The sequence below is a fragment of the Electrona antarctica genome, assembly GCF_951216825.1.
Source record: "Electrona antarctica genome assembly, chromosome: 9".
Lineage (NCBI taxonomy): Eukaryota > Metazoa > Chordata > Actinopteri > Myctophiformes > Myctophidae > Electrona > Electrona antarctica.
The window spans coordinates 25,026,782-25,052,862 of NC_136790.1; the positions used below are offsets into that span (position 1 = coordinate 25,026,782).

The 26,081-nt window shown below is 42.9% G+C and overlaps 1 protein-coding gene across 1 annotated transcript in view; it reads left to right on the plus strand.

Annotated features, from left to right (window-relative positions):
- Window positions 1-26,081, plus strand: part of epha8 (eph receptor A8) — a gene marked incomplete at its 5' end in the record, with an annotated part of 119,882 nt that overhangs the window by 75,543 nt on the left and 18,258 nt on the right. The window contains 3 exons of the mRNA XM_079510469.1: window positions 15,095-15,250; window positions 15,496-15,927; window positions 19,150-19,274. Coding sequence (XP_079366595.1) covers window positions 15,095-15,250; window positions 15,496-15,927; window positions 19,150-19,274 — 713 coding nt within the window. The remainder of the gene's footprint in view (window positions 1-15,094; window positions 15,251-15,495; window positions 15,928-19,149; window positions 19,275-26,081) is intronic.

Sequence of the window (26,081 nt, forward strand, 5' to 3'; positions counted from 1 at the left end):
TTACAACTAATAAATATGATATATTATTAAAGTTCTCAGGGAACTGCTGTAATTTGGCTTACTGTTCCTGAACTTTCAGACGTGAGATTACTGAAAAACTGTGCAGGATGTTACAACGTGAAATATTGCATTCATTTTGGGATTGAGGTTGGGGCTGAGTTTTAAAAAACTTCTTAAACTATTTTTGGGGGAAATTATAATGACTCCCTGGAGTGCAGTTTGTGGAATGCTACTGCAGAAAATGCAAACCCTACAGTATGTATTGAAAATAAATGTAGAAACTTCAAAGCTATGGTTTGCTGTCATTGTCTCCACCAGGCCGAAGGCATGGGGAGAGAGTATGTTTTGCACTCGTCCGTCCGTCCGTGTGTCTGTGTGTCCGTGTGTGTGTCTTCTAATCTCTGGTACACACACGGACAGCTAATCTCCGGCACCGTTAACCCGGTCGATGCCAAATTTGGCACACACACTCTCTGGATGCCAACGATGAACCTCTGCCCCAAAATTTCCAGAACGGCCTGTTATAGCGCCACCAGGAGGCCGCTTTGTGCAAAACAAGTTTTTGGACAGTACACCTACAGATTTTGTCCAAACATCACGCAAATTGGTACACAGTCTCTCTAGAGCCATTCAACAAAACGGGTCTTTCAGATTTCTCAGACTCCATCCTGATTGGCTAAGATTGGCTTCCAAAGTTCGCAGGAGTGCTCAGTTTCAAACAAAATGCTGCAAATCATGAACACATCATGTGATTTCCGTGAAATTGTGCACGCTCATTCCCACTAAGCCGAGGAAGAAATGCCACATGAACATTTTCAACTCAGCCTCATGGTGGCGCTATAACTGGCCGAAAAGTGTTTTTACCTCTAACTGCACGGATCTGTGGATAACTTTGTATGCCAACTCCCTAGAGGCCAAGGAAAAACCTTTGCCTGAAATTTTTCACATCTGCTCTTTATAGCGCCACCAGGAGGCCGACATATGTAAAACACATTTTCTAATATTACTCCTTCAGATTTTATCCAAATTTCACGCAAATCGGTACACATGCTCTCCATAGTCATGTGATCAAGACGGGTTTGTTTGATTTCTCATAATCCACCCTCATTGGCTACAATTGGCTTCTAAACGTTTCAGGAGTAGCCCGCTTTGTACAAATCGCCACAACTACTCAGCGTCCAATTGTGGTGAAACTGCATGTATATTCCCACTAGGCTTTGGAAGAAATGCCACTTGACAGTTTTCTAATCAGCCTCATGGTGGCGCTACAACAGGCCGCGTCGCGCGCGCGCACACACACACACACACACACACACACACACACACACACACACACACACACACACACACACACACACACACACACACACACACACACACACACACACACACACACACACACACACACACACACACACACACACACACACGTTTATATTGCTCCTAAACATTTTGCCAAACATCACACACACACTCCTATCCTCCTGGTGGAGACCTGTGCCCAGAAGGGCACTTTTTCTAGTTTCTTTCTGTCCATCATCAGTTAGGCAGCTCCACGGTCACACCCTGAAGAAGGTTGATCCAGGCATTGGCCTGGATCTGGATTTTTTTTATCCCTTTTAGGTCATCATTTGTCCTCTATCTTGAATATGATTCCCTTCCATCATGACCACCCGTGTTTTTAGGGATACCAGCAGCGCTCCTGTAACTTCTTCAGTATTCGATTCCTGATCAGTCTTCTAACACTTTCACATGCAGCAATATAGAACCACCAAGAACTGGAATTCTGCTCTATTTTCAAGAGATGTTTAAAAACCTAGAGATTAGATCTTATTAAAAAAAAAATCTGAAGTTGCCCCCCCTGTGAAATCCCTAAAGCTAACCGTCTGCTGCCCATAGAGATCCATATAAGCTATTAAACTCAGAGGTTGGCTTTTTGGGCAAATCAAGTTGTAGTTTGTTCTTTATTTAATCAGGTTAAGAATGAGATGTTTTTTGTGATTTAGGAATGTTTCGTTCCTGAGCTATTGAGCCAGCGTTGGCATCTGTCTGTATGTATTTTATCCAACAGATAGAAAAGTAACTGTCGCTAATTCCCAGCCCGGGCGGGCTTAAACCCTGTACTAACGGTAGCCGGTTAAGAAAACCTCTCCATTTGGCCACCCCGACAGATAATCATTCCGTTGTGATCGTGCTGTTCATTGTATCATGCTGGGTGCGTGCAGGGCTGTAACCTCTTGTAAGTGTCCAGGCTTTGGTAAGTTATGGCGACTGACGTGCTAACATTACGAAGGTGTCGAATAGCTGTAGTATGCGTCCAAGTTGTTTTCCCCGTGTGGGTCTGATGCATAGGTCTGATGCCTGCCAGGGGGCTGTGTGAAAAAGTCACACGTGATTTGCGGGGAGATGAGTTGTTTTTGACGCAAATTAATTTAATTAAGATGGTTGTTATAATGGTTGGTGTGTGTAATGCAGGGCACATTGAGGCTGAAAGATTGGGCTGTCCAGTGCTAGGTTCCTTGAGGCTGTCCGTGCGTCGTAGCGCTGTGAGGAGGCGCTCTAAGCGAGCAGCTGTCTTGCTCTGTGCAGGAAGGAAGTGTACAGACTGACACAGACAGCATTCGGTCCATTTAGTGTAGATTTAGTGTTTAGAAATGAAGTCTGTCTGTCTGCATTTAAAATAACCTGTTCCATACAGTAAACACTGAACAAGAAGCCTAGAATACTTAATACTACATACTTGTCGCTTGCTGAAAACACCTTAATGTGATAAAGTATAAATTAGGCTTACTGTAAATCCAATACTCAATACTAATTTACAATACTAAATATTATTTTGTTTTTCTTTTGTTTTAATTTTAACAGCCTCCATTCCTGAGTGGATATCATTATTTTTGTCTTAAGGGAAATTTCAGCCAATTGATCAATTGGTCAATCACGTTTGCAAATATATAGCCCTGTCGGCCATCGATCACTGTTACAATTATACTGTCTGTGGGTTATGATATTTCCCAAATCTCTTTTTGGACTTTTGGTCTTGTTGTGCTTGCTATTTGATAAATGACCAAGGCTCGTACCTTGTTGTGAATTTTAAGCGTCTTAATGCGGGCCCTTTGTGTTCTCGCGTCCCTTTGAGACTGATGTGTTATGAGAGGAACTGGCAGACCAGCTGTGACCATATTAGCTCAGTGTGACTCCCGAATCCGTTTAAGCTCTCTCAGCACAATTTGTCCTTTTTCGAATTATATAAATAATCTAAAACGGTTGATTAATTTCCCTGCTGATGCAACACAGCAACTGCTAACATCCACCCAAAAAAGAGAAATGTTTACCCTCTCACCCCCCACTTCTTTCCCTCCGTCTCTCTCTCTCTCCCTCTCTCTCGGTTCCGCTCACCACTAACTTTCATTCTCCACAACACACCAAACGATGCGCTCTCTGATCCTGTCAATCTGACGATTATGTGCCTTTCAAACTCTTTTAGTAATAGTTTGTTCTCCACCCCAGCATTACAAACATTTTTTCCTGCATGCTGCTCATTCTTGCTGCCTCAAAACAAACAAACCCACCCACCTAATCATTTTTATGCTACGTCCTGCCTTTCTCTCCAACCTTCTCCATGACTGCCCCACCTACCCCCTCTGTCGCCCTCTCTTCATTAGTAACAGTTTAATGGTGACAGTCACTCAATCGCATAATTAAAAACCGTTTAATGCTCATTAATCGGGATGCATTTGTCTCGTTTGTTTTCTCTCCGTTTTGCTGTTTTTCATGTCTGTAATGGTTCCTGTGTGACGTCTCTAAATGTCTATTGATTTGAAATCCGCCATGGTGCCATGATAGATAGCAGTAAGTTACATACCATGGTACCATGATAGATAGCAGTTACATACCATGGTGCCATGATAGATAGCAGTAAGTTACATACCATGGTACCATGATAGATAGCAGTTACATACCATGGTTCCATGATAGATAGCAGTTACATACCATGGTACCATGATAGATAGCAGTAACATACCATGGTACCATGATAGATAGCAGTTACATACCATGGTACCATGATAGATAGCAGTTACATACCATGGTGCCATGATAGATAGCAGTTACATACCATGGTACCATGATAGATAGCAGTTACATACCATGGTTCCATGATAGATAGCAGTTACATACCATGGTGCCATGATAGATAGCAGTTACATACCATGGTACCATGATAGATAGCAGTAATATACCATGGTGCCATGATAGATAGCAGTAACATACCATGGTGCCATGATAGATAGCAGTTACATACCATGGTGCCATGATAGATAGCAGTTACATACCATGGTGCCATGATAGATAGCAGTTACATACCATGGTGCCATGATAGATAGCAGTTACATACCATGGTGCCATGATAGATAGCAGTTACATACCATGGTGCCATGATAGATAGCAGTTACATACCATGGTGCCATGATAGATAGCAGTAACATACCATGGTGCCATGATAGATAGCAGTTACATACCATGGTTCCATGATAGATAGCAGTTACATACCATGGTGCCATGATAGATAGCAGTAACATACCATGGTTCCATGATAGATAGCAGTTACATACCATGGTGCCATGATAGATAGCAGTAACATACCATGGTGCCATGATAGATAGCAGTTACATACCATGGTGCCATGATAGATAGCAGTTACATACCATGGTACCATGATAGATAGCAGTTACATACCATGGTACCATGATAGATAGCAGTTACATACCATGGTACCATGATAGATAGCAGTAAGTTACATACCATGGTGCCATGATAGATAGCAGTTACATACCATGGTGCCATGATAGATAGCAGTTACATACCATGGTGCCATGATAGATAGCAGTTACATACCATGGTTCCATGATAGATAGCAGTTACATACCATGGTTCCATGATAGATAGCAGTTACATACCATGGTTCCATGATAGATAGCAGTTACGTACCATGGTTCCATGATAGATAGCAGTAACATACCATGGTTCCATGATAGATAGCAGTTACGTACCATGGTGCCATGATAGATAGCAGTTACATACCATGGTTCCATGATAGATAGCAGTTACATACCATGGTTCCATGATAGATAGCAGTTACGTACCATGGTTCCATGATAGATAGCAGTAACATACCATGGTTCCATGATAGATAGCAGTTACATACCATGGTTCCATGATAGATAGCAGTTACGTACCATGGTGCCATGATAGATAGCAGTAACGTACCATGGTTCCATGATAGATAGCAGTTACATACCATGGTTCCATGATAGATAGCAGTAACATACCATGGTTCCATGATAGATAGCAGTAACGTACCATGGTTCCATGATAGATAGCAGTAACATACCATTGTGCCATGATAGATAGCAGTAACATACAGTACCATGGTGCCATGATAGATAGCAGTAACATACCATGGTTCCATGATAGATAGCAGTAACATACCATGGTTCCATGATAGATAGCAGTAACATACCATGGTTCCATGATAGATAGCAGTAACATACCATGGTTCCATGATAGATAGCAGTAACATACCATGGTTCCATGATAGATAGCAGTAACATACCATGGTTCCATGATAGATAGCAGTAACATACCATTGTGCCATGATAGATAGCAGTAACATACAGTACCATGGTGCCATGATAGATAGCAGTAACATACCAGTCTCTGGCATAATACTGCCATAGGCCTACTAATGGTCACACTGGAAAAAAAAAAATCACACTCGTGTGAAGTGAGGGGCTCTTATCATCACACATCATCACATTCCGGCCAATCACAATTGGCGTCCTCACTTTTCTGTCATTCCGGCCAATCACAATTGGCGTAAATTTTCTGCCCTCACTTTTTATCCTCAATATGTACTTTGCTCAGCCAATCAAATCATCGCTAAAATCCACACGCACACACAAAGCTGGGCATAGGATAATCTGAATCTTCCAATGAGCTACAGCTCAGACTATACCAATGAAGTGGACTATCTCTGTCTCTGTGTTTCTCACACGGAACTCACACTGTGTTTTTCTTCAATAAGGTCATCTAAGTACAGCATGTGGTAAATGACTCTATAAATGTGCTGTGCGCATATTACCACAGGAAACCAGGGCACCCTGTGGGATAAACAAATGCTTTTCCACTTGGACAGTTTCAAATTTGGCATTTCTCTCCAGGGAATTGTTTTTACTCCCTCAAATAAAGGTGTGCGTCAGTGGCAGGCACCTTGCTGTGGCCCAGCATCAGCCTCTTTACCGGATAAGGACAGGGTGATGTTCTTACAATTTAGGCATTTAGCAGACGCTCTTAATCCAGAGCGATTTACATTAAGCAAGAACAAAAAAGCATGGGAATACATCACATAAAAAAGCATTTATCATGAAACATGCGTACCGTAAGCTAAGAACGTAACAGTGGAATATCTATATAATGAAACTATACATATAAACTATACATATATACTATACTATGCTATACATATGTACTATGATGTGCTATGACTACATACAATGCAATTATAGTGCTGTCTACATAACATGCTATAAGTCTGTATCAAATGATATCTAAGTCTACAGAAATGCTATCTAAGGGGGTACTCAACCCTCTCTTCTGAGAAGTGGTTGCTTCCATACTTTCACTATAGGCCGATGCCCAATTGTCAGAGTACCACAGCTGTATCCGTTGTCAATACTGCTGCTGTCATAGGACATGGAGGGCAGTCTATGACACCAGTATATGACATCAGAGATCTCTGCATGAGCATAAAAGAGACACATTGATTCTGGATGACCTTTGGTCCAACCAACTTCCCACTCGGCCCGATCCTTGGCGATACACACACCAAGTTTGAAGTGGATCAGTATGAAGGTGCTACTTATGCAGGGGACGGGAAGACATTTATTTTAGTATAAACATGCAGAAATGTGTTAATGTCACTCTGCTAGAATAGTCCAAGTTCAGAAAATTGCATGATTGCATGAAAATTGCATGATTTATATGATATGCAATAATAATAATAATGATCACAGTGACCCTTGGTCTTAATAGTTTATCTTAAACACCCAGGTTCAAATGAACAGTCTCTATCCATCTCTATCCTTCTTTAATTCCCTTATACAGCCTGTCCACCCCCTCGCTCAGAAACATACCTCCGTTCACCTGAACATCTCCACCAAGTAGAGGTACGAAAACAGCCTTTATTGTGAGGGGACAACTTCATGTGAACCAGGTAACCTCAGAGAGCGTTTGGGTGTGTGGGATAGTGCCCTTTGCCAAAGTTGAAGGTGTAATCATTGCTGACACAGAGAGTGGTGAAGTGAATCCAGCGGTTAATATTTGGACTAGCAGGTAGAGGAGGGGGTATCTTGTTCCTGAGTGTCCCATTTCCACAGCTGATCTCGCCGACACGTTCATCCATCACTCGGACAGCTTTAGTGGCTCGTTAGTGGCTTCATATGCTCCCCAGGGAGCTGGCGAGGGTTCCTTGGCTAACTTTGTCACTCGATTTGTGGGCTAGCGCTCGTTTCCTCGCAAGGTCAGCACTGCGCGGAGTCTGGGAACAATTAGGAACTCTATATGTTGTTAGAAACAGGTGCTGCTTTTCTTGCTTGTTGTTATTGATTGATTGGTTATTTGAAAAGTTTAGCATACATTATACCGGAGCACATACATCATTAAAAGTAGCAGGATAACAGAACTTTGCTTATTTTTTGTTATGGTGCTTGGCAGGCAAGAACACCAATGGAACATGCTAACAGATGTGCAGCATATGTTAATAACAATACACATGAGAAAAATAACGACATTATCAACTCCTGAAAACAGCACAATGTTCTGGTTTTACAGTACTTTGCTTGAGCAATTTTTTACTGTCTCACAGAACCCTCTGTGAGACAGGAAGGGATTTGATTGTGTTTGTTTCTACACTTTGGGTTTGGGCTATGTTGCAAATGTTTTAGGAAACAAATGCTTTTTCTTTCGCCAAAATTATAGTATTCATGAAGCATACAAAGCTCATTGCCACGCTGTCAACATGTACTGTTAATGAAATACGAGTGATCGCCAGCCGAAACCAGGTTGTAAGGTAGATCACCACTCCCTTCATCTCCACCCCTACTCCTCCACCACTCCCTTCATCTCCACCCCTGCTCCTCCACCACTCCCTTCATCTCCACCCCTACTCCTCCACCACTCCCTTCATCTCCACCCCTGCTCCTCCACCACTCCCTTCATCTCCACCCCTGCTCCTCCACCACTCCCTTCATCTCCACCCCTGCTCCTCCACCACTCCCTTCATCTCCACCCCTGCTCCTCCACCACTCCCTTCATCTCCACCCCTGCTCCTCCACCACTCCCTTCAGCTCCACCCCTGCTCCTCCACCACTCCCTTCATCTCCACCCCTGCTCCTCCACCACTCCCTTCATCTCCACCCCTGCTCCTCCACCACTCCCCTCAGCTCCACCCCTGCTCCTCCACCACTCCCTTCATCTCCACCCCTGCTCCTCCACCACTCCCTTCATCTCCACCCCTGCTCCTCCACCACTCCCTTCATCTCCACCCCTGCTCCTCCACCCCTGCTCCTCCACCACTCCCTTCAGCTCCACCCCTGCTCCTCCCTCAGTCTCCTCACGTGTTGGACGATGATGCCTTCACCATTCCCCTTCCTTACTATGTGTTTATTTGCTCACTTATACAGGGAATAAATCAAGGTCAACGCACAATGCAGCACACGGCTATTAAGATTCATTGTAATGCAAATTCTCCTGTGGCTGGGTGCACCACTCTGACAGGCTCTGACATGCCAGACAATGCACGAACACACACACACACACACACACACACACACACACACACACACACACACACACACACACACACACACACACACACACACACACACACACACACACACACACACACACACACACACACACACACACACACACACACACACACACACACACACACACACACACACACACACACACACACACACACACACACACACACACACACACACACACACACACACACACACACGGCATGTGGGTGGACTCTACTGGAATAGAGAAGTGTCTTGCTCTCTTCCTTCCTTCCCAAACTATATTCCCACTTTTGTTTCCACCAGGCCGAAGGCATGTTTTGCACTCCGTCTATGTGTCCATCCGTCTGTGTACAGCTAATCTCCGGCAACGTTGGCATGGTCGATGCCAAACTGTGCACACACACTCCCTGGTGCCACCATTAGGCCACCACAATTTCTTATATTACTCGTACACATTTTATCCATAAATCACGCAAATCGGTATACACTATCTCTATAGTCATATGATCAACACGGATCTGTCAGATTTCACACATTCCATGCCCATTGGCTAAGATTGCCTTCCAAAGTTTGCAGGATTTGTCAGTTTTGAACAAAATGCCTCAGTGTGCACAGTGTGCGATTTCTGAGAAATTATGCACACACAGTCCCACTAGGCCGAGGAATAAATGCCACTTAATATTTTTATAATCAGATTCATTGCAGCGCTATAACAGGCTGATTCATGATTTTTCCTATAACTGCACCGATCTGTGTAGAACTTTGTATGCGCACTCCCTAGAGGCCAAGGACAAACTCTGCCCTGCATTTCTCAAAAGCCTTTTATAGCACCACCAGGAGGCCAACTTATGTGAAACACTTTTTTTTAATATTAGGCAAGGCAAGGCAAGGCAATTTTATTTATATAGCACCTTTCATACACGAGGCAATTCAAAGTGCTTTACAGAAATAAAAACAAATACAGAGTGCAACAGTGCACTTAAAAAATAAACAAAGATTACAATAGACAATTAAATACTGTAAAATAACATTACATAATTGGCATATAAATTAGAACAAATACTCCCACCTTTGATTAAAAGCCCAGGCAAGACCTAGCTGTTAGGAAAGGCAATGTTAAATAAATACGTTTTTAAATTAGACTTAAAAACAGCGATGGTTGGGGATTTCCTAATGTAACCTGGAATATTATTCCAGGTTTGTGGTGCATAATAGTTAAATGCTGCTTTCCCATGTTTTGTTCCAACTATGGGATGAACAATTAGTAGGCCAGCCCCAGATGACCTAAGTGTTCTAGATGGCTCATATGGCTTCAGCATGTCTGACATGTAGCTGGGCCCAGAGCCACAAACAGATTTATAGACAAGTAACAACATTTTAAAATCAATTCTCTGGGATACTGGTAGCCAATGTAAGGATTTTAGAACTGGTGTAATATGATCATATTTCCTAGTTTTCGTCAGCACTCTAGCAGCAGCATTCTGAATCAGTTGGAGTTGACGAAGAACTTTGTTTGAAAGTCCTGTGAGCAGGCCATTACAGTAGTCCAGTCTACTGGAAACAAAAGCATGTATAAGTGTTTCTAGGTATTGTTTGGACATAATTCCTCTAACTCTTGCAATATTTTTAAGGTGAAATTACAGTTTTTATATGACTGTTAAAATTTAAATCTGAGTCTAGGACAACACCAAGATCTCTCACCTGACTCTTGGGTATAAGAGACCGCGATTCAAGGTGAGAGGTTACACTCTGTCTCTGATTCTGTGGTCCAAAAACAATTCTCAGTTTTATCTTTATTTAATTGAAGAAAATTTTGCCGCATCCAATCATTGATTTCCTCAATACAGCGACAGAGGGAATCAATAGGACCATAGTTAGTTGATGTAACTGATATGTAAATGTGCGTGTCATCTGCATAATTATTGTAATTTACTTTGTTATTGCTTATTATATGTCCTAGGGGAAGCATATATAGATTAAATAGGAGGGGTCCTAGAATGGACCCCTGTGGAACCCCACAGGTCATGGCCATCTGTTTGGACACACAGTTTCCAATAGAGACAAAGTATTTCCTATTCTGAAGGTATGATTTGAACCACTGAATAACAGTTCCAGAGAGTCCCACATAGTGCTCTAATCGTTGTAGTAATATAGAATGATCCACAGTGTCAAACGCGGCGCTAAGATCCAGTAAAACAAGAACAGAGACATTGGCAGAATCAGTGTTAAGCCGAATGTAATTTAGAACCTTTATGAGTGCAGTCTCAGTACTATGGTGGGGCCGAAATCCTGACTGAAACTTATCAAAACTATTATTTAAAAGTAAAAAGTGACTAAGTTGTTGATGAACAACCTTTTCAATAATTTTACCTATAAAAGGGTAAATTTGATATGGGCAGATAATTATTCAGTATAGCAGCATCAAGGCTCCTCTTTTTAAGGAGAGGCTTGACAACTGCAGTTTTCAGGTCCTCAGGAAAAATGCCAGATTGAAGAGAATCATTCACAATATTTAGTAGTTTTTTCACCAGACTGCCCAAAACAGCTTTGAAAAAAGAAAGTGGGTATAACATCAAGACAACAGGTAGATGAATTCAAACTGGAGACAACATCTTCAAGTTTTTTCTCATCAATAGAATTAAATTGCACCATACATACCATGTTGTTTCTGAACGTCTGTGGTAATGGTAAGATGGCCGTGTTTGACACTGAGTCAGCATTCCTGATACCTTGAATCTTGTCATTAAAAAATGATGCAAACTCATTACATTTGCTGGTAGTGACTAGTTCTGATGATATTGAATCTGGAGGATTAGTCAGTCTGTCAAATGTAGCAAATAACATGCGTGAATTGTTGCTGTGCTTTTTAATGATCTCAGAAAAATTGTCTGGCACTGTTCAGTTTCATGTTTCATGTTAAAAATATGTAGGTTTTCTTTATACATTTCTAAATTAATCTGGAGTTTTGATTTTCGCCATTTTCGCTCTGCTTTTCGACACTCTTTTCTGGGCCCTTACAAAGAGAGTGTTTCTCCATGGTGCCGTTTGCTTATTGGTAATTAATTTATCCTTAGCAGGAGCAATGGCATTAATTACATTCAGTACTTTAGTATTGAATGTACCAAGCAGATTGTCATGATTTGATGCTAGATCGAATTCAGCTTTGATGGCTTCCACAAAAAGTGTTGTGGTATTCTCATTAATGTATCTCTTTTTAATAGTTTCAGATCCAATCTTATTTTTTGGTGTAATGAAGAGGTCAAAGAATATACAAGAATGATCTGATAGAGCAGCCTTCAGCACATTAACATTGGAGATGTTAACACCCTTGGTAATAATTAAATCTAGTGTGTGTCCTCTGTCATGGGTCGGGCCATTCACATGTTGGGACAAACCAAACCTGTTAAGTATGGCAGATAATTTTATGGCATTTTTAGTCCTTCAGATTGTATCCAAATATCACATACATCGGTACACATGATCTCCTGGTGGAGACCTGTGCCCTGAGGGGCACTTTTTCTAGTTTTGGCTATCATTCAATGCTGCCCAGTTCTTATAAGCTATATCCAACGCATATATTTCCTCTTGCCTCGCTGTGGCTGTAAGAACTGACCTCTGTCTAGTAGGCTCCACTAGAGCGGGGTTCTCAACCTTTTTTTTATACCATGAGTCCAGTGCAATTTCAGTGGAAATAAAGAATATCGATTCTTAAAATAAAAGCAAACAATGCTGGTCAATCCTGCTGATTTGTAGGCCTATCCTTCGTATATCACATTAATGCATAATATTGTAGTACAACTGCAAAAGTCTTGGTCGTAACTCGCCCCGGCGTGAGCTAGTTTTCTTAACACAGCTGGGTCTGCTGAGCTGGAGAACGGGGTTCGATTCCAGCTCGGGGCACTAAAACGCTACAACTACAACGTTTACTTTGCCGTGGCTAAGTAAAATGCAAGCAATTCCCGGTGATTCAGTGAAGCCGGTCGATTTGACATGTGGCTTGTGTGTGTGCCGCCAAAACTGTGGGAGGAGTAGCGTGGCAAGGGTTTGGGGTTGCTCTATAATACAAGTATTATAATGTGTTTCTCTTACTACAGGCAAACACACTAATCAGGTTGCCCAATTAGCTCATTGCAAGTGCTTGTAGTAGCCATGTCTGACTCCTTGCGTGTGCCCATGCTTTCATGTGCATGAGTGTGCATTGGCGTGTGTGTGCGTACAGCTACTAGTGAGTCTGTCAGACTTCAAAGCACCCGCCGCCTCTCCCCTTGATGAACGAGCTGTTCCGATGTTTATCATGACCTGCTTTTCAACTCACAAAAAACATCAAGGGATGGAGGGATTAGTGGGATGAAAAAGAGAGAGAGAAAACAGTGGGATAAATACTGTGAATAGAAATACTTTCTGCCTCCTGTTTTGGGGGACTCGTTGCGAAAGAGTGGGCTATCACTGCCATTCTGTTAATCCGTGGCAAGCAATACAGATGGTGTGTCCATGTGTCCGTGTCTGTGTGTGTGTGTGTCCGTGTGTTTGTGTCCGTGCATGCGTGCGTGTACTCAGGTAGGCCCTATGTCCTGCTTGTATTTGAATGTGCATGTGTGTGTGCGTGCGTATGCAATGTGTGTGTATACGTGAGAGAAAGTATAAGAGTGCATTGGCATTACAGTGCATGCACACATTAGGCAGTTAATTCAATGGGAAATAACCAAATCAATTCTCCCCACATTAATTCTATAAGAAAAAGTCCTTCTGCACACCTACAATGGACAGGTGCGTGTCGGATAACTGGAACTGAGAAGTAGAGAAAAAGAATCCCGCACACTGTCTTCACTTGAGTTTAGATTTGATTGAGCAACGTTTCGGTCGTCAGACCTTCATCAGGCATTAATTCAAAATGGATTAAAGACATTCAATTTCATTTTATTTCGCACATAGTGTATCACAATACAGTACAAATCATAATAGATAATTCATTTGTCTTTCATAATTAATTTGTCTTTCATACAGTATATCTGATACACCCATGAAATAAATAGCCTACCTGGAAAGATACAACTTGTCATTCTTCATTTCATATTTGATTGTTGTAGGCATTAGAGCCACACTTAGTTTGGGGGATTGGTTATACCTATTGAATCCTAGTTTGAGGATTTTTTACATTTCGTTGTATATATGGTTGCACAATTAACATTTGCAATAGTTTTTAGTTTTCATGTTTAATAGTTTTTAGAGACATTTACGTGGAATGGTTATTGTGAAAAATATTTTTTTTTTTAAAGATTACACATTATGCAAGCCCAGTAAACTCATTTCACACAGTATATCTGGTGGGCCTATACTCAGGCCTATTTCAGTCAAAAAGTGGTTGTCCATTAACTTAAAATTGGGGGTAAGAAAACTTAAATGCCATAATTTAACACACAGGTGCGAGAACTATACTACTTACTACTATACTAAACTATACTACTAAACTATACTACTACACAAGAATTGAGAAGCAAGCATTAACCTGACAGTGTCTGACAGACATTAACAGTTGTGATGTTGGGTTTTAACCCTGCCCCATTTACCAGAGAAGTCTCTATTAGCCATCTGGAAAGAGAATATATTTATCAGAGCACCCTCCATTATTAATCAGTGCAGTGAGTTGAAAGTGAATATGTAGCAGAGGCGATGAATACGGTTGAAGCACGGTCTAGATTCTGACGGTCCCACAGGGGGTATCAACAGTGCACAGCCTTTTCAGCCTTTTCAGACCCAAATTTGTGCAAAAAGAGAAGCATAACTTTCATCTCCTCCCTGCTGCCCTCCCCTGGTTTTCACCGTTAGAAGACGGGTGGTATTTCGACATAGATTCGGGGCTTCTGAAACCAATGCACTGACTACACATTATGCAGATACTGCATTGTTTTTGTGGGGGATGCGGGGTGTTCTTTTAAGTTTAACAGGTGCTTCTGCTATCACAGTTTGCAAGGCTTGCATTATTTATCCTGGCAGGTGAGGTCAAGTTAAGAGCTTCTCTTCTCTATGGGAGCACGGAGCTCTTCAGTATTGGCCTGTTTAATGACACAACACAGTAGAATCGTCAGTGTATCCATTTGTAACCACAAGAGTGTACAACTGTAACCAAATCAATACATCTGTACACTCTTGGAGTTAAATGAACAAAATCTGTCTCAGTCTTCATCCATCTTTATTTTGTCTCTCTGTTTCCTCCTCTCTGTGTGCAGCCTGTGAGGTGGGCTTCTATAAACCGGCGGCGGGGGACGGTCAGTGTGGTAAATGTCCTCAGCACAGCCACTCAGAGACCAGAGCGGCCCTGGTCTGTCCCTGTGACTCCAACTACTACAGAGCACCCACTGACCCTGTTGCTGCCATCTGCACCCGTGAGAGCGCACGCACGCACGCACGCACGCACGCACGCACGCACGCACGCACGCACACACATTTTGTTCATCTATACAGCATGCACATGACACACATGCATATAAATACATGCACACAGACGCTTACTAGGAATAAACTAGCCTACTTTGTTAGCAGGCTTATCAATGACAATAATGAATAATCTATATACACACCAACAGATTTAAAATAAATGACCATAAACTAAAAGCCCCTATGTCCTCAGGCCCTCCGTCCGCTCCTGTGAATGTCATCTCCTCTGTCAATGGGACGTCGGTGTACCTGGAGTGGGGTCTCCCGCTGGACACCGGGGGTCGCAGCGACCTGCTGTACAACGTGCTGTGTCAGAAGTGCTCCGGGGAGGGTGGACCTTGTGAAGACTGCATATCCTTCTCCGCGGGAGGGCTCGGCGGGTCAAAGGCAAGCGGAGGGGGCGGCAGCACCGCCGGGGCCGGAGGCGGGACGGTGGAACGGTCGGGCGCGGCCGCCGTGCGCTTTGTGCCGCGGCAGAGCGGGCTGACCGACCCCTGGGTGACGGTGCTCAACCTCGTGGCGCACGCCAACTACACCTTCCGCATCATGGGCACAAACGCTGTGACCCATCTGAGCAACGAGCCGCCTCCCTATGGCTCAGTCAACATTACTACGAACCAGGCAGGTAGGCATCCGACCAGCGACATGCACCAACGTACAGTACACGCCTCAGATCAGGCTGAGAGGACAACACGTTATATGAAGCCTGTGTCTATAATTCATCACAAATAGGCATGTAACGATTCACTTTTTTTAAGTTTTATTTTCCAGCCAAATGACCGAAAATGTTTTTTTTAAATTATTTCTCTCACACAAATCCACTATATTTGTCTCCACCAGGCCGAAGGCATGGGGAGAGAGTATGTTTTGCACTCCGTCCGTCCGTCCGTCCGTCCGTCCGTCCGTCCGTCCGTCCGTCCGTGTGTGTGTCCGTCCGTGTGTGTGTGTCCGTCCGTGTGTGTATCCGTCCGTCTGTGAACAGCTAATCTCCGGCACCGTTAACCCGGTCGATGTCAAATTTTGCACACACACTCCCTGGATGGCAACAATGAACCTCTGCCCCAGAATTTCCAGAACGGCCTGTTATAGCGCCACCGCCCACCAGGAAGCCGCTTTGTGCAAAACAAGTTTTTGGACAGTACACCTACAGATTTTGTCCAAACATCACGCAAATTGGTACACAGTCTCTCTAGAGCCATTCAACGAAACGGGTCTTTCAGATTTCTCAGACTCCATCCTGATTGGCTAAGATTGGCTTCCAAAGTTTGCAGGAGTGCTCAGTTTCAAACAAAATGCTGCAAATCATGGACACATCGTGTGATTTTCGTGAAATTGTGCACGCACATTCCCACTAGGCCGAGGAAGAAATGCCACGTGAACATTTTCAACTCAGCCTCATGGTGGCGCTATAACTTGCCGAAAAGTGTTTTACCTCTAACTGCACGGATCTGTGGATAACTTTGTATGCCAACTCCCTAGAGGCCAAGGAAAAACCTTTGCCTGGAATTTTTCACATCTGCTATTTATAGCGCCACCAGGAGGCCGACATATGTAAAACACATTATCTAATATTACTCATTCAGATTTTATCCAAATTTCACGCAAATCGGTAAACATGCTCTCCATAGTCATGTGATCAAGACGCGTTTGTTTGATTTCTCATAATCCACCTTCATGGCCTACGATTGGCTTCTAAACCTTTTAGGAGTAGCCCGCTTTGTACCCGTTTTGTACAAATTGCCACAATTACTCAACGCAGCGTCCGATTGCGGTGAAACTGTGCATGCATCTATTCCCACTAGGCTGAGGAAGAAATGCCACTTGACAGTTTTCAAATCAGCCTCATGGTGGTGCTACAACAGGCCGACACCACACACACACACACACACACACACACACACACACACACACACACACACACACACACACACACACACACACACACACACACACACACACACACACACACACACACACACACACACACACACACACACACACACACACACCCACCCCCCCCCCCCCCCCCCCTCCTGGTGGAGACCTGTGCCCAGAAGGGCACTTTTTCTAGTCTTCTCTCTTTTTCTCTCTACTTATTTGTTTTTACAATACTGTGTTTTCTCTCATTTTTGTAAATTCTCCTACAATATACATTTTAATATGTAGGCCTATATTGTGTTTGTTTATGAGTCTGGCGTAGAGGATTTTATCCTGTGCTGGAAACCTTTTTCAATACATTTCAATAAAGATCCTGTATTTTCTTTTCTTTTTTTACGTGCCCTCTGCTGTTTGCATCACAATACTTTTTTTCACCAGTTTGAATTGATTTTGATCGATTTACAATAAATTGTTATATGCCTAATTACAAACATACAGCATGCATTATAATTTGCTTATAACACTGTATAATTAATAGTTATAAGCCCTCAAAATACTCATAATGCTTTATAACAATAATCAGAATATATTATGAAATATTTTATGATGACTTATTATGGTTAAGTAAAGTGCATTATCATCTGTGCATAAAACTGTATCATTACAGCACTCAAGTAGGTCCACTTATAGTGCCTGTTATAATACAGTATAACACAATATAATATCATATAATATCATATAAAATGGTTATAATGTGTTACATTATAAGCATTTTATAATGACTTAATGTACATTTTAAATTCATAATACTTTAATTGCTGATCACTCAGAACCTTTTCTTTTGGCCAGGATCATAGTTGTTCTCATAGTTGTATAAGACATTATAATCATTGTATAATACATTATAATAGCCTATACTTTTTAGGCATTATAAGTGTGATAACTTAAGTCACTATAAGTAAGTGATCATTGGATGTCAACCTGTATTAGGTCTGCATTCCATGTGACCCAGGATGCCCTGGAACATTGAAAAGCATCTGACTGTAGATTTAGCATATCCCCTCATTTATTAACATCTGGGAGGGAGAATATGTAGGAGGAACATATTGACAGCAAAGCAAACAAAACGGAGAATAATTTATTCATCTATTCTTTCTGCCTGTCTCTGGATTGCACATGGATTTACATACTGTACTCCTAGTTGGTGGTCGGTAAGCTGGTTAAATTATTTTCCATAGTCTATTCAGAAAGGCAGAAAGAATATGTTTTGCCCCAACAGCTACTTCTATCCACTACATAACATAATTACTGAGACAGGCTGCTCCGTCAGCTATATCCCCAATTTGATGTGGATTCCAAGACTGAATTGGAAGTTACTTGACCCACCTTGATCTCTGATATGAAGAAAACGTGATTTGAGCGTATTAATAATTTAAGATTTCATCTTGTATATTGTCACTGTCGCCTGTCGGGCAGAAATCAGTTATCTTTTTCAACTTTCAACTATTTTTTAAATCAGTGCTATTGAACAACCTTTACGTTTGTGTGTGGGTTTTACAAATATTGAACCAATAAAAACCTATTTAAAAGTGCTTCTAACGAAACCTCCTATACAGTACCTCTCTCAAAACACCCAACTCATACTTGTAGAGATGGTTTGATTTGATTATTATGACAAGAAATCTCCACATTAATGGTCAAAATCCGCCAACTCCACTTGAGCTGTATTTGGTTAAAGTGATGATAATATAAGGAAACATTCAAGTATCTGACAATGTAGTCACCATACCAACTTTGATGAGGCAGTATTCTGTTCTAAAAAAACATGTTCTTTTTTCCTGAAAAGTTAATATTTTGGACATAGCTGGTTTCTGCCCGACAGCGCAGATATGGTAATTATTAGGGAGCCAGGATTATGGGTTTGTGTTGAACTGACTGACAAGCAATCTGTCCTTGTTTTGCTGTGCAGCCCCGTCTGAGGTATTGGCCATCCGGCAGGAAAATGCCAGCCAAAACAGTGTGTCTCTGCTGTGGCATGAACCTAACCAGCCCAATGGAGTCATCCTGGAGTATGACATCAAGTACTATGAGAAGGTAGTCAACCAGTAGCTGCATGCGTTCTACACTGTCTCTGGGAGCCCCAAATCCATAATCATACATCATCTCGTGAACAACTGAATTTATGTGATTGTTTCGCCAATTTGCCCGTCTACATATAACGTAAATTTTCCCTTCATTGTCAATGGCAATGGTGTTGCCACAAATTCATGTCATATTTGGCGGACATATGACCTAATTTCTCCTTTCATTGTCAATGGCAAATATGAGACGTGTGTGGAAAAAGCTGTATATAGGAGGGGCTACAATTACAATTTACAAATTTCAATTTAGGCATTTAGCAGACGCTCTTAATCCAGAGCGATTTACATTAAGCAAGAACAAAAAGCATGGGAATACATCACATATGTAAAATGCATTTATCGCGAAACATGCGTAAGCTAAGAACGTGACTAGCGCCCCTCAAAAATAATTTCATCTTTGTGTAGGACGAAATGTGCTCGTCCACATGACGTAAATGTAATGTTTGTGTAAGACGAAAATCTACACTAGGCCTACCATTTGAATATAGGAGGGGCTAGCGAGTAGCGACCCTCAAAAACTAAACACATAGCATATTATATGAAATGATTCCAGCAGCTTATAAAACAAAGCAACAACAAAAAAACACATTCCCTACTCACTGTAGCCTACCTGCCTTCAAAGGAGCTAAAAACACATTCCCTACTCACTGTAGCCTACCTGCCTTCAAAGGAGCTACGCTGAGCCAAGATGTTTTGAATGCAGAGGAGTGCTGGTTGGATAGGCTCCAGATCACTTAATCCAAGAAAAGATTCTCCTAGCAGCTCAGCTAATTGAAAGGAAATGGTTGTCGAGAGAGAGAGAGAGAGAGAGAGAGAGAGAGAGAGAGAGAGAGAGAGAGAGAGAGAGAGAGAATCCAACTCAGTGAAAGTGACAGTGACAGACAAAGTGGTCTGTGGGTGTATGGTGCTAATTGCAGAATGTGTGTCTGTACACGTGTGATGATATAGATCAGCTGATAGAGAGCGCAGTGCATGTCGAGAGCATCACAGCCAAACACACTGGTTAGTGTTGTGGGGACTACCGAGGGATTAGTGAGGTCTTTTCTTTTGTGCTGCTTTTCTTAATCTGGCTTCGCCCACAGGGCTGCAGCGGAGGCGTCTCTCAAATGGACATGTCAGCAGTATATGCTTCCTTAAGTTTTCTACAGTATGACTAGTCAACCACAGCGGTTCAAACTGAGGGAGGTTTCTTGTGAGCAGTATAACCATGCAGTAAGACACCCTGAGGGCAAGGTCGCGTGCACGCATCTGCCTGGGTGACGGCAGACTGCTGGGTGAGCGCTGGCGCTTTGGCATGGGGGTCAGATCAACATATGGAATGAATTCTGTACTGGCCACATATGGAGTGTCTGGGTGCAATACGTTGTTCAGACTAGTCATTGGTCTGAACAACGTACGCATGTACGCATGTCGGACTGAGGTCAGATCAACATAAGGAATGTCAGAACAGGTCAGCTCCATATATGGAGATCTAAGGGTTGCAGCAGGGGCAGTGTCTTGAGTGTACAGGGTTTGATGAGGTCAGATCAACATATGAAATGTCAGAATAGGTCAGCTCCGTATATGGAGATATAAGGGTGGCAGCGGGGGCAGTGTCTTGTATACAGGGTTTGATGAGGGCCCAGGTAGGGCCAGGCCTTAAGTTTCGGGCCTGTTGAGAACTCTAGTTTTCACCGGCTGCTGGGCGTGGCTGCACTAACTTTGGGGCGAGCCCGTCTTGAGTTTGAATGGGCATGTACAGTATGAGTCAAAAGGGAGAATCGAAGAGGAAGGACGGGTGGGGAAGGATCAACATATGGAATGTCAGTACAGGTCAGCTCCATATATGGAGATGGAGGCGTGATGTCATGAGGTGTGACCATATATGGAGGCGTGATGTCACAAGGCGTGACCATATATGGAGGTGTGACACATGGAACATGGAAATGCAGGTTTTCATAGTAAATGCGATCTATGGCTATCGCCCGACAATGTTTTTATTCATGTTTTTGTTCCTCTGCCCACTTTTCAACTATCGCCTCTTCGCCTGCTATCACCAGTAGTTGCCAGTAGGTCCCATAGACAAATAACGCACTTCCGGGAAAATACGCCAGGCTGTCGACCACTGTTAAAACATACCGTTAGGATATTGTGGCTCATAAAACACATCCCACCACCACTCTATGCCCTCTGTACAACTTGTTGCTTGGCGTGTATTATTGGACTCTTCTTTAGTTGATTTTTCCAGATGGCACAGACATGTTCTACTTAGTCTGCTCAATCTGCTGTCATTTTGCACTCTTGCACTTGTTAATATTGGGTGTTTGTACTGTAGGTGGTGACAGACAGGGAAACTTATTTTACAGAAGCATGTTTGGCACGTTTTATGCTTTAGGTCAGTGTGGAGGAGAGACAGGAAACCAAGGGCAGAGCGAGAGGATAGACATGCAGGACAATACAGGGGTCAGATTCAAACTCCTTGCGCTCATAATGAGCATAATGGTCTGTGCACTAAATGGCTGAGCTACCATGCACCCCGGAGACTTTTATTTTTGGCTGGACTGCAACATTGGGGCCAGTCCTGTAAACGCGAATGTCACTGCAGTGCAGTTATTAAGTGATGAAGTTAATACTTTTGGTAGCAGATTGCGGAGCATTTGTCCCTCCAGGCTGTGGCATGTAGGAGAACACAAGGATTGACACCTTGTTTGAAAATACCACAATTTAATAAACAAAACAAAAACGTTACACCAGCGACTGGTCGGTTGTCCTAACCTAGCCAATCACAGAGCAATCGTCCCTCCAGGCTATGGGATATAAAAATAACACATTTATAAATACCTTAATTCCCTTCTGTACACCTGTAAACCTGTGATGTGACAATGTGAAAATGGAGCTCAAGATAGCACATAATATATCTGATTTGTTATTGTCACAGTTCAATTGATTGAGATTTGACATTTGACTTAGTTTATTTTTACCAGCTGCTTTAGCTGCTGGTTAAACACAGCTCATGAAATGTAGACGACCTAGTCACGACCCGAGTGGAATAGTAAGAGAGTGGCGACACTAGCGTTAACTCCCATTGTAACAATGGAATGCGGAAGTGCTCATTCTATCTCAATGGGATATCCAATGTTTGGAACGATTGAGGCAACTCAACTAGTTATAGTCGGTTGCAATGGGTTAGACTAGTTATGTTAATTACTTGCGCAAGCAGAGCACGCAAGTAAGGTTGTTTATCTGGCGCTTTAATGCGTATGCCGTGGTACATATACTGATTTCGAGAGAGACGTAATGTATGTATCAATGCCAGGGTATAACTGGCTCTCAATGGTGACGTAATAAAGATATGTTTCAGTGTTGGGTGGATTAAAGGTAATGCCTCAATGTATACATGTATGTAATCTGAAACCTACCTTTATTACGTCACCATCGAAAGCCAGTTATATCCCGTCATTGATACATATCTTCATTACGTCACACTCAAAATCACGGCATACGCATAAAACAACCCAAGTGACCACAATATACTACTTTTCAACGTACAACTTACATACATACGTTACCTGTTAGCTAACCAATATTGAATCGTAATTACGTCACCATTGACAGTTATAACCCGACTTTAGTATTTAATTTCAATGTTTTACAGAGAGGCTGAGATTTGAAAGTTCGTAGCGGTCGACAGTACTTGCGTGCTCTGCTTGCGCACTAGTTGGCCATTTATGGCCTACTTGTGTGCAAAGCGCAAGTAGGCACTCGACAGAGTGCAGTTCTAGTTGTTGTAATGTTTTCTTTCTTTTTTTTCTTCTTTTTTTACTTTTTCTCTGCATCACAGTCACACGGAGCTTGTAACTCTATTAAACTAAACTTCAGTCCTCAACTAAGCTGCATTTCCATCAGGCCTTACTGGGTCGTTGGAATGTCAAGTTGTGTTCTACAGTAAGTTTGTAAACAGAAGTTTAGACCTTGCAGAGGGGACTCCATACATCAACACATCTGTCTGCTGAAATAAATGAGAGGCCAGTTACACAAGACAACTGCTGCAAATCAGGAGGGCAACAGAAACAAGGCCAACCAAAGATCAATGACAAGTCACAATTAATATACCACTGTAGAGAAAGAGAGAGAAGAGAGAGAAAGAGAGAAGGAAAGAAAGAAAAGGTCTAGACAAGTCAAAGTCGTACGATTTGTCACACACGTTACCGCAGTGAAATTTGTTCTCCGCATTTGACCCATCTCTTGGAGCGGTGAGCCGCAGCCAAGGAGCGGTGAGCTGCAGCCGTGCCGCGCTCGGGAATCATTTGATTAGTAGACACAACACAACACCACACCACACCACACCACACAACACAACACAACACAACACAACACAACACAACACAACACAACACAACACAACACACATAACCTGTCCTACTGTTTACCTACTGTCCTACTGTCTTTGATTGAAAATTAACATTTGGAATTGATGGCTGTTATGTCCAAGCCCAAAACCTCTAGCTCGAACCAAAAGGAAATAGCAAATTCACTCATTGGATTATTGAAGTGATCAAGAGCCACATACAGTACACATTAGGGCATTAACGAGGTGAGATTTATCCAAGTCGACTTGTCAGACAGTGAATCCGAAGTTGAGTCAATGCATCGTTTTATGACGGGGGGGGACTTTAACAGGGGCGGGTGGAGCATGTCAAATACGGAGCATGTCAAACAAAGCACTGCTCACACAGTGGCCTCTCCAATATGGCACAGTGTAACTGCAGTATCATCTATATGGCAAAGCGCTGATTATCAAAACATAAAACTGTAATAGTAAATACTAAACAGTGCAGGCACACACATAAATGTGCGTCGCACACTTGTACAGAGACCAGAAAAGATAACACAACAGGAGAGGGGGCATAATTGGCACACAGCGCAGCAGCAGCGCAGCAGCAGCAGCGCAGCAGCAGCAGCCCAAGAACACAATACAAAATATAACATTAACACTAGTGGCAGTCAGCAGCCCGACCTTCAGAACACAATATAGAAGACATATTAACATTACAGCAGCCAGCAGCAGTTTGGCACGTCATCAGAATACAATCTGCCTTCCACGTTCACGACGTGAACCTTCTCCTCCTCCTCCTCCTCCTCCAACAACAACTCGATAACGTTCTCATGTTAGTTTGTTACTTATTTTCTGAGCCATGCAAATAAACAACAACTCGCACTGACCGGAGACGGAGAGATTCATGCGTCCCGTCGCTCCCGCTCGCAAAGCTAAACCAGAAACAGGACAGTCATTGCGTCAGCATGGATGTAGCCTCGGAAACCCAGACGTTTTATTTCCAGCACGGAGGGGGGGATATCGTTTGGGGATAAAGTTTGCGCGCTTCTATCTGTTACTTCTCTGACACCGCCCAGTTCAAATTCAGCCAGTCAATAGTGGGACACCGCTGAGAGACACATACACAGCTGCAGTTAGGTTCTTAATTAAGGGCGCGTTCTGAATGCAATGCGAACTAATAGGCGAGTGCGTTCCGGTGCGTATATGCACCGGAACGGGAAAGAATGACTTCTGTCGGCCCAGGCGGTGGCGTAACCGTCTGGGCACCCGACTGGTAATCCAGTCGCAGTGTGCCGCGGGTTCGACTCCCGAGCCCGACACGGCCTTTACTGCATGTCTTCCCCCATCTCTCTCCCGTTTCCTGTCAGCCTACTGTCTGTCCCTTCAAAAAAAACAATAAAAGGCGTAAGCCGCAAAAAAATATTTTAAAAAAAAATAAAAGAATGACAATAATCAATCCTACAGTTTGAATTCTGTACACACGCACACAGAGCAAAAAATATGATTTTTTTCAACTTTCGACTTCTCCTAATCTGAATCGACATACCTTCAACGGAAGATACAACACAACACAAAAGATTCACATCAACATTAAATTCCAGAGCCAGAAACAGTTGAACATGTTTCATTGCCACCCAGTCTTGGGTCCTAAAATGACAGCAATAGTACACCAGCTTGAATCACACTAGTATACACACAGCTTACTGTACAACACAAGCAGCAGCAGCAAACAAGAAAAAAACAAAGTTCCTACCTTGAGCCGTCTTCTACTTGGGACTTCCTCAGTTGTGATGCCAGGATAGTGGTGGTGAACCCATGGATAGGAGAGCCTCCAGCTTTCTCTCTAGTTAATGATGAGCCCTCCAGTGGTGTCCCCAGTCATCTCCATCCTACATACATCTGGCTAGCTGGCCAGTACTTTCCTCCCAGTATCAATGGCGCCAACCAGCCTCGTACTCCTGGCTGCGATCTTCTCACTCAGCCTTGGATGTTTAGTACTGCACATAGGCATTCTTGTGTAGTGCAGTGGTCAGGGCTTTAGGGCAGGCTCTGGGGTCCAGCATTCACAGCATGTCACAGGAGAATGGACTCAGGGCTGAGAAGAAGCTGAGCTTGGGGATATGGGGTCATCACTCTGGCTTGTGTACTGTGGAGCAGGTTGAGAGAGACACCATAATGAGTACAAGTTAATGTGAGATGACCAAGAGCCACATAAAGTACACTGTACCCTGTCACAACTCACTAGCAACAGCAGACAGTGACTGCAACTTGTTCCTGTTCGGGGATGACTCTGCACTGCTGGTCTCAGACAGGAAGGAACAGGCCCTCAGCTTTGAACTCTGTAGAATCTGCACCTGGCTCGCTGAAACTATCTTCACACCTGGGAAAAACTGAATCCATTCTCTTTGGATCAAATAGTAATCTCAGCCAGGCCGGCGGCTTCTG